This window comes from Schistocerca piceifrons, chromosome X, assembly GCF_021461385.2.
Source record: "Schistocerca piceifrons isolate TAMUIC-IGC-003096 chromosome X, iqSchPice1.1, whole genome shotgun sequence".
In the NCBI taxonomy this organism is placed as follows: domain Eukaryota; kingdom Metazoa; phylum Arthropoda; class Insecta; order Orthoptera; family Acrididae; genus Schistocerca; species Schistocerca piceifrons.
Window position 1 is genome coordinate 878684322 of NC_060149.1, and position 14831 is coordinate 878699152.

The 14831-nt window shown below is 37.2% G+C and overlaps 1 protein-coding gene across 1 annotated transcript in view; it reads left to right on the forward strand.

Annotated features, from left to right (window-relative positions):
• Positions 1–14440, forward strand: part of LOC124721654 (mastermind-like protein 2) — a 71192-nt gene extending 56752 nt beyond the window's left edge. The window contains exons 3-7 of the mRNA XM_047246723.1: positions 8362–8642; positions 12215–12384; positions 12466–12632; positions 12723–13331; positions 13410–14440. Coding sequence (XP_047102679.1) covers positions 8362–8642; positions 12215–12384; positions 12466–12632; positions 12723–13331; positions 13410–13522 — 1340 coding nt within the window. The 3' untranslated portion in view covers positions 13523–14440. The remainder of the gene's footprint in view (positions 1–8361; positions 8643–12214; positions 12385–12465; positions 12633–12722; positions 13332–13409) is intronic.
• Positions 14441–14831: the final 391 nt, after the last annotated feature.

Sequence of the window (14831 nt, forward strand, 5' to 3'; positions counted from 1 at the left end):
CCGAGCCACAACAGTGAATGCCATTTGCAGCACTCGTGGAAAATACTATTGCTGCAGCTAACAATGTCTGCAGCCCCTGTGGAAAGGTGGAGCATGGCAGGATTTCACATCTGCAGCACTCAAAGGCTTAATTGTATTGGTGGAAGATTCTGGATATCCTAAGGGTCTCCAGTTTTTTTCATCCTGTAAGCTGCTGCTGCTGCCGCCGCCACTGTTGTAACCCAGAGGTGTACTGGAGGCATGTCCAGCATGGTCTCCAGCCCAACAGTTATGTCTAGGCTGGCCAATCTCTGTGCCTTCTCGAGCTCCTTAGCAGCCACCTTTGGTTGTTCTCCGTTCCACCGTACTGTAGCCCCATAAATCATCATAGGTCTTATTATGGAGATATATATTCAGTATCTATTGCTGAGATATATGCAGTACATGCGCTTGGGGTTTAGAGTCTTATTTTTTACCAATGGCCCTTCTGCTGCACATGAGAGTAAATTTTTCCATGGATAAAATATTCCTTATATAAAGTTCAGCAGTCTTATTACCTGCTTCCTTTGCAATTTCATATTATTATTCTACCAACTTATATTTTATGTGGGTCCTAATCTGTTTTCCTAAGGAATCTTTTAGGCCATGGTCTGCTTAACACACATTTCAACCCCAAACTAAATATACATTTGGTGAGATAAGGGTGGCTCCATTGCCACATGCCATTTTTTGACATAACTATCCAATAGAATGGACCAAAAAGTTGTCAGTTACTTCTTCCTTTCTTCTATACCTAAAGATAGGCTCCCTGCACCTGTTACGAGATCTCTATTGCTCTTCTATAGGTATTCCAGTAGGTACTCACCTCTGCTGTTCATGTTGCCACTTCCCCATGCCAGGCTATGGGCATTGGCATCACAACCAACCAACAGTTTTTTTTATTCAGCTGGGAGTGGCTGTCCACCAGTTTCCTCACTTCCTGGGAAGGAGCAGTACTTTCCATGCAAGGAAGGTAAACTGAGGCCAATAAAAATTCCCTCGTGGCTCCTTCCTGATGGTCAGGAACTTCACCATTAGCTTGAATGAAATTCCATTCTTGACATAAATATATGTTTTTCTTTTCTTTTTTAATTTCTAGCATAAATCAATTTACATTCAGTTCCTCAGACACCTGATACACTATATATTTTCCTAGATCACTATATATTTTCCTAGGTCAGCATTCTGTCTGCCATCTGGTCATACCAGAGGCTGACTCAAGATGGTAGTGGATCCCTTAATTGTGTTCCAGGTTTACCTGCAACACTTCCAGCCACCAGCATGCAGTCATTCTTGCTTCCAAAGTCTGTAACTTGTGAGAACTCTAAATATAGTTTGCCCTCAGCGATATCTCACCGAATTCCACCGCAAGGGTTTGGCTGTCAGACACAACCTTTAAATTGATTACAATTGAGTCCTCTGTTGAGATCTTTGGGTTCTGGGCCCATACTTTCTCAAACAATCTTTTGAGAAACATATGTAAGACATTCTGGACACAATTTGATACTTTCATTGCTTCAAGAGTTCTACTGCTGTCTTTACCGTGCAGTGTAACCACATTGCCGAGGAGAAATGTTGTCAACATGAAATAATTCACAGTAAACATCTTTATGAAATTTTAATTTTGTCAGTGGTAGCTGAAATAAATGTTCTTGAAATTTTGTGGGTGTAACTCTTGTTTGTTCAAAATAATAAATGTTGACCAGAACTTATGTTCATTTCGTTGCTTCACTACAGTTGTTACCTGTAAGTTTCTTAAGTGAAAACGGTTCAGAGAACACACCATGATTTTCAAAAGGTATGAAAAGTCAGTCAGTGTTTCAGGCGTAAAATTTATTAACTCACAGTGTGCTGCTCAAGGTCTTACATCGTACTGGGCCTCCCACAATATTTCTAATGTTCTTATATACTCTTGTGAATGATGTACTGCTGCATATAGTAAGTTTGCTAACTGCAGTTACAGAAGTTGGTGATAATTACAAAAAAAAGTTATCCAATGCTTAAGACTGAAATGCTACATGGAATGTGATAAAAGACGATTACATCTCTCTTGATTTCATGGAAAAGTAAGGGAAATGATGCAAATGAACAATGCTGATTACAGCTTTGTTAATTACACTGAAACTGTTCCTACCTCGTTTCCTGTTTCAGATATGAGTAATAATTTTTTAATGTTAGCAGAATTTCGATATATAATACTGCAGCCCCAGATAAACATTTTGTTTACATTTTTAATCTTGTTTTGTTTTATAAATTACAGTAATAACAAGGTAATTGGATGTTGTTAGTCAATAGCATAGCAAGCTGACAGTAAGAGAGGCATAATTGTTGCTGGTTCCAAACATATTACAGTATATATAATTACAATACATACTGTAGTAGCAGTTGGTCATGTGACAGTACTACTATTTATAGAACAAAACTTTCTCAACTTTCCAGTACATAGTACAAAGTTAGACATTTTCATGACACAACTCATTTTCCAATAGTGTTGGAACGGGGCAGACAAAACCAACATATGTTGTAACTTTTGTTTTTAAGTAGGCAAAACTGCTATCTCAGTTTTTCATTTCAAATGTAACATGTAGTGATATTTCCATAGATCTCCCTACACAAAATGTCAAGTTACAGTGTATCGTTTCATCATGTTTACTCTAATCTCAGTCTAACAACCATCAGTCTATTCTCATTGCTAAAAGCACATACAATCAATATCTACCCAATGTAGGTCATTTACATTCAGATATATGTTTTCTTTCCACACACAGCTCATTAGTATAAGCTTCCTTTTTTCCTATGACAGAGCTGATTCTTATGATTGTTAAATTCAATTTTCTCTTCCACATAACAGTACATATCTCAAATTGTGGCAGAGTAATTCACAACTTCATTATCAATATATTGTCCATGTGTTAATACTATAAGCCATAATTCATTATCTATAAAACAAAATGTAAAGTATTTTCAGTTCTCATTATCCATGACAGTATTTGAGTTGACTGCACTGGTAATCTGAATAAGCAAACATAATCAGAGTATCATAGTTTAGTGTAATAAACAGTATCCATAATCATCGGTGTACCATTGTGCTCAACATAGCTAAATAACACTTCTATTAATAACTAACTGTGTGCTCAAGGTGTATATATATAGAATTCACTCTATAGGTGCTGAACTTTAAGTACTTACAATTGTAAATAATTAATTATTGAGTCTGTAGTTCAGAGTTTTGAAACACATGGCTTAACAAGATGAATAAAATAATACTCTTGTTTGTGGTTACTGGTCCAATACCATGTATCATGGCATTGAAGAGTGTGTGTGTGTGTGTGTGTGTGTGTGTGTGTGTGTGTGTGTGTGTGTGTGTGTGTGTGTGTGTTATGAGGAGTATATGTGCATAAAGAAAAACAAAGTGCATCTTCATAGTTAAAGTTCCATCTTCTATAAGGTATGTGCCTATCCAAAGATCAAAGTGTACGCATCAAATAGTCAGAGGTATATTCATGGGTATGAAAGTTGAAAGGTAGTCTAAGAAAATGTGACATCCAAAATGTGTTGCTGTGGGAGTAAATGTCACGTGTTTGGGTCCCTTGTGTTTGCCACATGCAAGATGCACAAATGATTGTGCATCCACCTGAAGGACTCTACTAATTTTCCACATCAGTGTCACCTGTAGTTTTCTTTCCACCACTTTTCTTTCACAAATTGGTACTCCATATGGCTTGTATGACAACTTTTTTCACTATCCTCCACTTTGCATTTTCTGTAACTCTCACTCAACTGTTTTTCTTTTGCAGATATCTACACCATAAGGCTTAATGAAAAATTGGTCATGAGATTTCAGCTTTAGTTTACATTGGCTGTTCTTCACTCCACTTGGTCTCTTATAAAAAAATTTATAATTCCTCTTTATCCTCCAAGTACAAAGATAAGCTTGCCCCTATCTTTTATGCTGAGTGTTCACTCTGAGGATCAATAGTTATTTTCCCATCACAAAATCCTTCATCTTCCTCATAGTATCCTCTTATCATCAAATTCCTTGACCCCCTCCCCAAAATCTGATTGCTGTTAATGTTATTTAACATCACAATATCTGTCTCCTCAGAAATTCCCATCTTAGTATCAGTAAATGACAATTTCATCTCATTCCAGTTAAAACCAAGTTTAGCCTTGACAGTCCATTTCATTCTCATTATTAAACTTTCATTTAAATCATCAGTCACTAAACACCACTGCACAAAAGAAACATTTATTTTGAAAGACAGTGAAACTTTCTGGTGATGAATTCACTAAATTTTTCTAGTGGCACCTTTAATTTTGATTCCAGTTACAGGAAAGTTGGCAGAATTATCCCCATCTCTTATTCTACCTCTTAGTTTGTTTGATATTCCAAAGTATATGGACTCCACTGTATATCACAATTATCAATGTTTTCATCTTCGTACTACAAATCCTCTTTTTATCTCTTTGAAATCCATACCTTTATCTTTCTCTATAGATTCTCCATTTTTCACAGGTTGTAAGCTTTCCTAAACTACATTGTAATCTATTAGCTCTTCATCAGACTCAAAATTCAATTGTGAGAATTGTGCCTCTTCTCTCTTCCTCTTACTCTCTCTCCATCATTGTTGGGCAAGTCCTCATTCTGATAAAATCAATGTTCTCTTTCCCTATCCCTCTGCCCCTCATTTCTTTCTTGTGCCATATCTAGTTTATCAACGTATTTTAAAAATTGTTCAGTAGAATCATCTGGTCCATATACCAACCCCCAGTGTACTTTATGTGGCAATAGCCTCTCTAATGCATCTGTTTATATTATCTCATCTAATGGTATCTAAATGTACAAGTGTCTTAAGTTGCTGTTAACAAAAGTCTTTTGGGTGGATGCTGCCTTCTCTGAAACATGACCGATTGAACAGATCTGATGGGATCCTAGCTTATTCAAAAATAATTTTTCAAATTCTGCAAAAGTCATATCTGTAGATATATTCTGATTAGGCCAAGAGAGTGCCTCTCCATCATAAAAATTTCTTTATGAATTTTCAAGTTTGCTGACATACTGTTAGTAAAATTATCCTACACTGGTAAATGAGGTCCACTGGGTGGATTTTTTTCCCAGAAAAATTGTTTATGTTTATCCTATTTCAAGTACTATCATTGTTAGTACAAAAATTTCTAGCTGCATCATTTTCTTCAATTTCAGCTACTTTTGCCATACATAGAAATGTTACTAATTCATGCCCTATCACCACCTTTTATGTCTGACAGTTCTTTGTTAAAGAATATATTTCTTTTACTCATTTTCAAATTAATACTGTCTCCTTCATTTAATGTATGATTTTTAGATTCCTCTCATTGTTCTGTCTCATTGATCAGCTTGTTTTCAACATTCTCAGTTCTGAGTCTAAAGAATAATGTGTGTTTCAAATTCCTATACTCTGTGTTTACATGTGTTTTAAAATAATTTAAATCTACTTCTACTCCCTCAATTGTCTCCGGAGTTTTCTCTACATGAGCTTTGATATCATCTAAATCTCTTCTGATACATTTCAGTGCCTGAGCTTGCCTCTCCAAGTTTTATATAAATGATCAAACTTTTTTCCTTGTTGATCCAACTTTTTGTCTAATTTCTTGCTCTGTTTTTAAAGTTTTTTTTCCTAATCCTACTGTCTAGTTTCTGACTTCATCTAATCTCCCCCCTTCCCTGTGAATTTTGCAGGCATATTAAAAATATTGCCACTATTGTCAACTATCTCTTCGTGACCGAAAACGTGAATTGGTGAACAGATACTGTCAGAATCTCCACTTAACATCTTCCCCTTCTAAGTCACTAACATTGCTTTCAACTATCTCATTATCTTGTATCAAATATTGTGCTTCATCCATTTCTTGATTGTTAAACTTCCTGTTGTCGCACATCATGACAATATTATGTGACAAACACACAAAAAAAACCTCATTAAGCAAAAAGCTTTTCACACGGTCCACTGAATTGACGATGTTGTAGAAATGATAAAGTAATTGTAGATGGTGTACTTTGGTGGTTGTTATGTTTCAGAATGTTGGGGCATCCAGTCTGATATTTTGCTTTCCAGATAAAATTGTCTTTCAGTCTTGATGTTAAAAATTGTCCACCTGAAACTCAGTAGTTGACTTCAGCACTTTAACCTGAATGAAATCAATATCCCAGCTCATTTCGCCATATTGCGGTGTAACCACCTTGCTGGTGACATATGTTGTCAACAGAAAATAATTAAAAGTAAACATCTGTATGAAATATTAATTTTGTGAATGGTAGCTGAAATAAATGTTCTTGAAATTTTGTGGGTGTAGCTCAGTGTGTTCAAAATAATAAACATTGACCAGAACTTCCCTTCATTTTGCTACTTCGTTGCAGTTGTTTCCTGTAAGTAATGGACCAAGAACACCATGGGTTTCAAAAATGTGAAAAGTCAGTTATTGTTTCAGATGTAAAATTGTCACAGAGTGCTGCTCAGGGTCTTACATCATACTGACCCACCCACACGATTTCTTGTGGGTCTTATGTACTCTCGCTAACAATTGACATGTAGTTGCATATAGTAAATTTGCAAATTAAAACTACAGAAGTTGTTGATCGTTACAAAAAATTTTGCTATCTGGTGGTTACAGTTGAAATGCATGGAATGTGATACAAACATGATTGCCTGTCTCTAGTTTTCATAGAAAAATAAGTGAAATGATGTAAATAGACAATTATGATTACATTTTTGTTAATTACGCGGAAACTGTGTTGTCCCAGATATTCCTACCTTGTTTCCTGTTTCAGATAAGAGTAAATTATTTTTTAATGTAAACAGAATTTAAATATTTAATGCTGCAGCCCAAATAAACACATTGTTTACATTGTTAATCTGGTTTTCTTTTATAAATTACAGTAATTATTAGGTAATTAGGTGATGATAGCCAATAGCACAGCAAGCTGACAGTAAGATAAGCAGAGTTGTTAAGTGTCAAACAATAAAATTACAGTATATTTGATATCTCTTTTGTTACTCGCTTGCTCATAACTGAAAAGCCCTAATTGGAAGTAAACAAATTAACAGTACATGCTCCTACCAATGGATGGATGTAATAATTAATTAGTACTTGGACGCGAGGTTGTCAAAAATGATGATAAAAAGATGAAATTACTTAGGAGTTGTACCTAATGATGTAACAGTTACTCATGCAATCCAAACTATCTTTGAAATCATGTGAAAAATGAGGTATTACATTTCAACAAGCAGTTTCACCTCCTCCCAGAGAGATGCCTTGGCTCCATCTCCTAAAGCCCAGCCACTGTTCCCATCGCCTTACAGACATACAGACAGACAGACATATTAGAGCACCTTAATCTGGGTAGATCCTTCTAAATTTGAGGCCTAGATTTACACACACACACACACACACACACACACACACACACACACACCCTCCATGCAATCTTTTCAGAGAGAGCCGCCTGAACTACATGCTACTGCTGTGAGGTGGATGTACCTGTTGGACAACTACTGTCTTAAAAACCGAGACTGTAGCATCATAGGTCTGTTTCCCTATTTCTTGCCTTGGCATTTACTGGATCCAATTATCCTGCGATGTAAGAGTACCAGATGCTCCCTTGTTCTCAGTGATGAGGCTTGGGTCTGTTACTCCTTTTGCCTTGAAACAGTCCCCCCACCCCACCCCACCCCACCCCACCCCAAGTCTTATGCTCAATGCCATTTCATTCCATCTAGTTTATGTTTAGGAAGACTTTCTTTGTCCAATGTTAAGATATTTTTGATATCAAGTTCTTCAGTTTTTGAGTTGTCAGTGTTCTTCTTTCAGTCCCACAAGAATTGGGGACATCAGGTTGGCACCAGTGGCACCCCACTATGGTGTAAGGCTTCTTACTCAGGGATATCACCAGGTACCCCTGAGGCGTCTTTCACAATACATTTGCCACACACCAGTCAGCATTGATAGCATCACATCTTGGGTTGGGTACGTAGGAAATTTGGGAAGCCCTACGGAAATGGGTGTATGAAGAATGGGGTGTTATGGGGCACACTTTGTCAGTTTCATCAGCTGAGACCTGCCATCTTGACCCTGCCAGTGGCTATGCTACCGACAGCATAGTCATCAGCTTCATGTGAACACACAAACATCCACCTGCGTGGTCAGTGTTATGATAAGGCTCTGTTCCCTGGAGAAGTTGTAGCTAGTTATTTGAGAGACTGAATTGTGCTCATCTGTCACACTTTATCTTCAGAAGTAAAGCATGCACTGTATTTTTTTCATGTGTCAGTACACATTATAGTAGTGAAACCACTGTTTCTCTAGGTTCTGATGCTAAGAAAGAAGAGACAGAGACTGCAAAACCAGATGCATCAAGTGCTGTTACAGAAGTGGCACAAATTGCTGAGACAGAAGATAACGTTGTTGGGGGTTCTGGAGCTGATTCAAATGGTGATATGCCCAGTGCTGGTCCGTCAACCTCTGATAATCAGATAGCAGGGCCCTCTTCAAGAAGTGATTCATCAAAATCTCGGGCTGATGGTCCAAAATCTGAATTTAAAGTTGCGACGCCTCCAAGAAGCAGCAAAAGAAAACGTGAGACAAAGGTGGGTTAACTATTTATTTATTCATTAACTCACTTTCACACTTTTCTGACCCAGTTCTTGAGGACACAGTGTTACCTTTGCATTTGATTAGTATTTGTGTTAAAACCTTTAAATTACTTTAAGTGAAATAATGTTCCATACGTCAATAACTGTAGTGAAATATTGAGCATTGGGAGGAAAATATTGTTAATTCTAAGTTGGGGCAACTATTAATACCGTCATTTTCTTCTAAATGTTGGTATATCACTTAGTGTCAGCTTAGGTTACATAACAAATCAACAACAGAGTTAATTATCCACAATTTAATAATTTTATTATTATTATTATTGTTGTATGTTTAGCAAACTAGAAAAAAAGCAGCAGTGTGATATTTCAATGAGGAACTTGAAACTTTCAGCATATGGCATAAGCACTTGGAGAAACTATGGCTCAAGTTAAAAAACAAGCACTAAATAGATATGTACCAAGTAGAACAGTTCACAATAGGAGTGACCCTTCATATTTACAGCCACTATAAATAAATTTCGGAAGAAACAAATTACTGCATAGTAGGTGTAAAACAAAGTGGGGGGGGGGGGGGGGGTGTATAAATCGGGAGAGATGCTGAATGACATGTATTTGATTGTTAAGAGAGCAGTGTGTGAAGCCTTCAGTGACTACTGTAGCAAAATAATGTCAAATGACCTTTCACAAAATCCAAAGAAATTCTGCTTGTATGTAAGGGCTGTTAGTGGCACCATAGTTAGCACCCAGTCAGTTGCAGGTGAAATCAGAACTGAAATTAAGTGTAGCAAGGAAAAAGCAGAAATGCTTAATTGTAAAATGTTTCTTTACAAAGGAAAACTGATGAGAATTTCCCCATTTTAATCCTTGTATCACTGAAAAGATGAGTGAAATAAGTATTAGTGTCAGTGGCACTATAAATAGCTGAAATCGACAGAACTGAAAAAAGCTCCAGGGCTTGATGGAATTCCTATCAGATTCTGTAAAGAAATTGCAGCTGTGTTAGTCCTTCTTTTAACTATATCATATCTACCTCTAACAAAAAAAAACTAGTGAACTCAGTAGTTGGAAGAAAGCAAAGGTCACACCTGCGTACAAAAAGGGTAGCAGAAGTGACCTCCAAACTGCTGTCCAGTATCCATGACATAGATTGGTTCTAGAATCTTAGAACATATTCTGACTTCGATAATGAAGTATTTTGAATAGAATGACCTTCTCTGTGCTCGCTCGTATGAAGTTCATCTTGTAGTTTTCACATGACTTACTGAATGCATAATTGAAGCCAATCAAGTAGACTCAGTAGTTTTGGATTCATGTAAAGTATTTCACCCAGTAATGCATCTGTGCTTATTATCAAAAGTGTGATATGGTATATCGAACAAAATTTGTGTCTGGTTTGAGGATTTTTTATACAGAGGATGCTGCTAGTTATATTGGATGGATAGTCAGTAGATGTATAGGTAACTGTGGGAGTGCCCCAGGGAAGTGTTTTTTTCCCCTTACTGTTCATGTTGCATATTTATGATCTTGCTGAAAATATTAACCCTTGGACTGCTGTGGATGAGCTAATGTGTTGTGCTTCACTGCTCCCCAGGTGCTGAGAAAATGTTTGTGTGGGGCTCTGGGTTTTCTTTACGCACTATTTACATGTGCTGACCCTCTCACTGCTGCGTCCAATTTACCTCCATATTTTGATGAATAAGTGTTTGTAGTATTTATCATTCAAAATACGTGCCTCTTCTATGTACTATGATTTGCAAGAAACCTTGTTTCGATGTCTCAAACTGTTTGATATATGACAATTATTATGACCACATGATTCCCCAAGTGTAGGGAGAGAATTGGTGTTGCATGCCAGGTATAAAAACTAAAAACTTGAGAACGAAATGAGTTATCATTCTGCTCTAGATTTTAACTAAAATTTCGATATGTTATGTACATTTCATAGACAGCTATGTACGAGCTAAAATCAACTATACACAAAGTTTCCACAATGCCTTTTTACCTCTACAAACACTCTGAAATGTCTTGCGGTGCCTTACTTAATTTGATTCAGCACAGTAACTATGACATTCAGTCCTTTATCGAGTGAAGATATGAGACTTTAAGATGTGCAAACATGAAATTTTTCCCCAAATAGTTTTCTTAAAATTGGATGATAAGTATTTCATAGTGGTCGGAACACCATCTTTCAGCACAGGTAACTGTATTAGACAACAAGTACAGCGACAACAAAGCCACACTCAACAAGGAATGCAGTGTGTCTTATCTGTGGCAGTCAAAGGGTTAATAGTAACCTCAGACTTTTGGCAGATAAAAGTATATGTAATGAAGTACTGTCTGTAACAAGCTGCAAAAATATTCAGTCAGTTGTTTGTAAGATTTCTGACTTGCTTCAAATGTTCAGAAATGTAAAATTTTACACTTCACAATACAAAAAGAAAAAAAGTAATATTCTTCAACTATAATATTAATGAGCCTCAGTTGTAATCAGTTAACTCGTACAAGTACCTCGGTGTAATGCTTTGTAGGGGATATAAAATGGGATGATCACATAGGCTCAGTGGGTTAAACAGGTGGCAGGTTTCAGTTTAGTGTTAGACTACTGGGGAAATGCAATCAGTCTATGAAGGAGATTGCTTACAAATAACTTGTGTGGCCCATTCTGGAATACTGCTGAAGTGTATGGGACCCGTGCAGATAGAAGTAACAGGGGACATTGAACATATACAGAGAAGGGCAGCCCGAATGGTCACATGTTTGATACATTGGGGTGTGTCGCAGAAATACTGAAGAGACAGAATTGGCAGACTTGTGAAGATAGACATGACATATCCCAAGAAGCCTACTTACAGAGTTTAAAAACAAGTTTTAAATAATGATTCTAGGAATGTATTGCAAACCTGTACATATCGCTCCTGTAGTGAATTTGATGACAATGTTTGGTTAATTACAGCACACATGGAGGTATTTAAACAGTCCTTCCCATTTTTCATACGTGAATAGAATGGGAAAGAACTCTCTTAACTGGTACAATGGCACGTACCCACTGCAATGTACTTCGTTGCTTCACCAAGTGTAGATGTAGTTATAGATGAAGCTTCTTTCAAATGACTGTGACTATAGTACCTTTGTATTCATCCTGTGCTGCTTCAACAGTTCGTCTTGTACTCTTATCACAAGTTAGTAGTTTGAAGATACTTCAATGTTTTGTGCAATTTCCTCAAAAAAATTCTGTTTTTTTACACTGTTCCATGTTTTCCTCTGTGATGCTCCCTTCTCTCCTTGTTGCATGTTACTTATTTCAATTATGTTCTTGATTAAAATTTTAGTAATTGCAGGTGTGCTTTATCAATCACACATTGCTTCGGGGTCTTCATATCTTAACTGAGTGTAGCGTAAAACAGCTGCTCCCTCCCCAGTGTGTGTGTGTGTGTGTGTGTGTGTGTGTGTGTGTGATTTGATACAAATTTGAGCCTACAAAAATATCTAGTTAACCAATTTTTTGTACAGATTGTATGAAAATTTTTGCTCTTTTTTTTATTCACATACTCTTCATTTCTGTTCAGCCCAATGAGGCAGGTAAATCTGATGCAAAAGACACCGGTGAGGAGCGCAAGTCAAAACGTGTTCGTACCAGGACACAACCTTACCAGGCTCCATTACCAGAACTGCAGTACATTTCCAAACTAAAGACATTGATGAAGTCACCAGATGACAGACTCATAGTCTTTTACAAGTAAGTGTACAGTTGAATCAGAATGAATGTTTTGATGGTGCATGATAGAAAATGAAAGGTATTCTTTTCTTTTACCTCTAGGAATGAGTTTTTAGCTGTACGAAATACAGAAGGAGGTTTTTTTGTGTGCCAAACTCTCCAAAACATTTATAGAAGCAGTCCTCGTATTCGTATACGTTGGTTGTCAGAACAAGAGCCAAAGGAAAAAGACTCCAATGTGTATATTCCTGACTTCTATGATGCTACAGGTAAACACTTAATGTCCTTTTTATAATTTCAGATCTGTGTAAGGACTTTCTCCTTATTAACATTTTTAAAATTCATAAAATGTATTTCAGATTTTGACTGTATACTTACTAATTTGGATTTGAAGAAAGTGGACAAAAATAAATATGAGCTTCCCAATGGAGAGAGGTCACGTACTGAAAACATATTGACACGTGCACTACAATTTGAGAAGGGAGTGGAGAAGCCTTCTGTGACTGAAGAACATCCTGATGGTCTTGATTTATCATTATATAAAGATGAAGCTCAGTTAAAGAAAAAGAGGAATTCGAAGAAGCGAGTGTCAAAGAAAAGAACTTCTGCTGGGACTGAAGGAGGACCAAGCACATCAGCTGCTGATGCTGATAGTGGTGAACCTCCAGCTAAGACAGCTCGTAAGTCAAAATCCACCAAGAAAACTGGGAAAGCAAAACCTCCTTCAAAGGAAAAACCTAAGGCTAAGGACAAGGAGGGATCAAAGAAACCAGAGCGTGATAATGCACGTGAGAAGCGAAATAGTGCTAAAAAGAAAACTGAGAAAAGTGAATCGAGCAACAAATCTAAAAAGAGCTCGTCTACAGCTACAAAAGTGACTACAGAAAAAAAGAACATCAAAACTACACCAACTAAAAAAACAGATTCATCTGAAACCTCTATTCCAACAAGGTCTGCAAAAACCAGAAGTAAGTTTGGTATTGTGAATACCTGAATTTTTTAATGAACATTGGCAGTTTTTCATTGCACTGACTATATGTTTTTAGGTGTTAAAGCTGGAGCTGCCCCTTCAAAGACTTCACCCATTACTAGGACAAAGGAGCGTGAACGCAGGGGGGTTAATGCTAAGGAGAGAAAGAAACCAGGCAAGAAGGCCTAAGACAGTGAGTGAGTGATGTATCGTTATCAAATTAACAACTCTTAAGGGTGGATATATGTGGCAGGGAGAAACATATCTTTCTGTCTAAGTGTTTTTATCAGCCCACAACTATATGGACCTGTTGATAGTAACAAGTGAATATTTTATACCTGACATAAAGTGTTTTATTGCACCCAACAAATCTTTTACTTTTTAATGGAGTCTATTACTTTTGTTCTAAATCAGATATTATAATGATTTATGGCTGTTGTAATGGTTATTGGCAGAAAGAGAACTGGATGGACATGGAACAGGGTACAAGATGATTTGGAAGTCTTGTAAAATGCAAATTTGATTGTGGTACTTTGTACCGTTAAGTTGGGATAGAATGTGTATCACATGATGTGTTCTGCATCCCAGATTATTGTGATGTTTCTTATTGGATCTGAAAAGTGAATTGCTGCTGTTGGCATCTTGGAGATAAATATCTCCAAGGAGAAGGTGGGATCATTATCATCTGCACAGTGTTTTATCTTATTGCTGTTTCATGGCATATTTGTAGAAAAGAAAAAGATGATATGAATGGACAGTTGTTGAGATTTGCTTTAACTCTTCAGTGAAATTTATGTTACTAGAGTTTAAATAGAAATGTCGTTTCTGTAAAACATTTTTCTAGTGTAGTAGCAGCTGTTTCTATATATTTTTCCCAACTGCTCCAAAAAATACCTTACCATTTCCCAATGACCGCTAAAATTAAGAATTTATTGTGACTGTACTTTCACTGCATATATTTATTCCACGGTGCAACAACTTGTTGCCACATGCTAGCTCTGACACAGAGTTGCTCTCTGTTTCCTCAGCCAATGCTGAGTTTGAATGGCATGTTGTTGAATTTTAAGTGTGTGTGTGTGTGTGTGTGTGTGTGTGTGTGTGTGTGTGTGTGTGTTTTTGGGGAGGGGAAGGGTTTGTGCATAATGTGTGTGCTCCCCCCCCCCCCCCCCCCCCCCGAATTTGCCCATAATTCCTCCTTACCTGTGTGTGTGTGTGTGTGTGTGTGTGTGTGTGTGTGTGTGTGTGTGTGCGCGTGCGAGCGAGCGAGCGAGCGTGATTTTTCTGGGAGGGGGGTTGTGTATTGCGCATGTGCATGCTTCCCCCCCTCCCCCAATTTGCCCATACTCCCTCCTTACCCAAATATATATATATAAATATATGTGTGGTTTTTGTGTGTGTGTGTGTGTGTGTGTGTGTGTGTGTGTGTGTGTGTTGGACTTTTTAATTATAAGCGGCTTAAAAATTAGTGAAGACAAGAGAGTGACTTGAAACAAAGCAA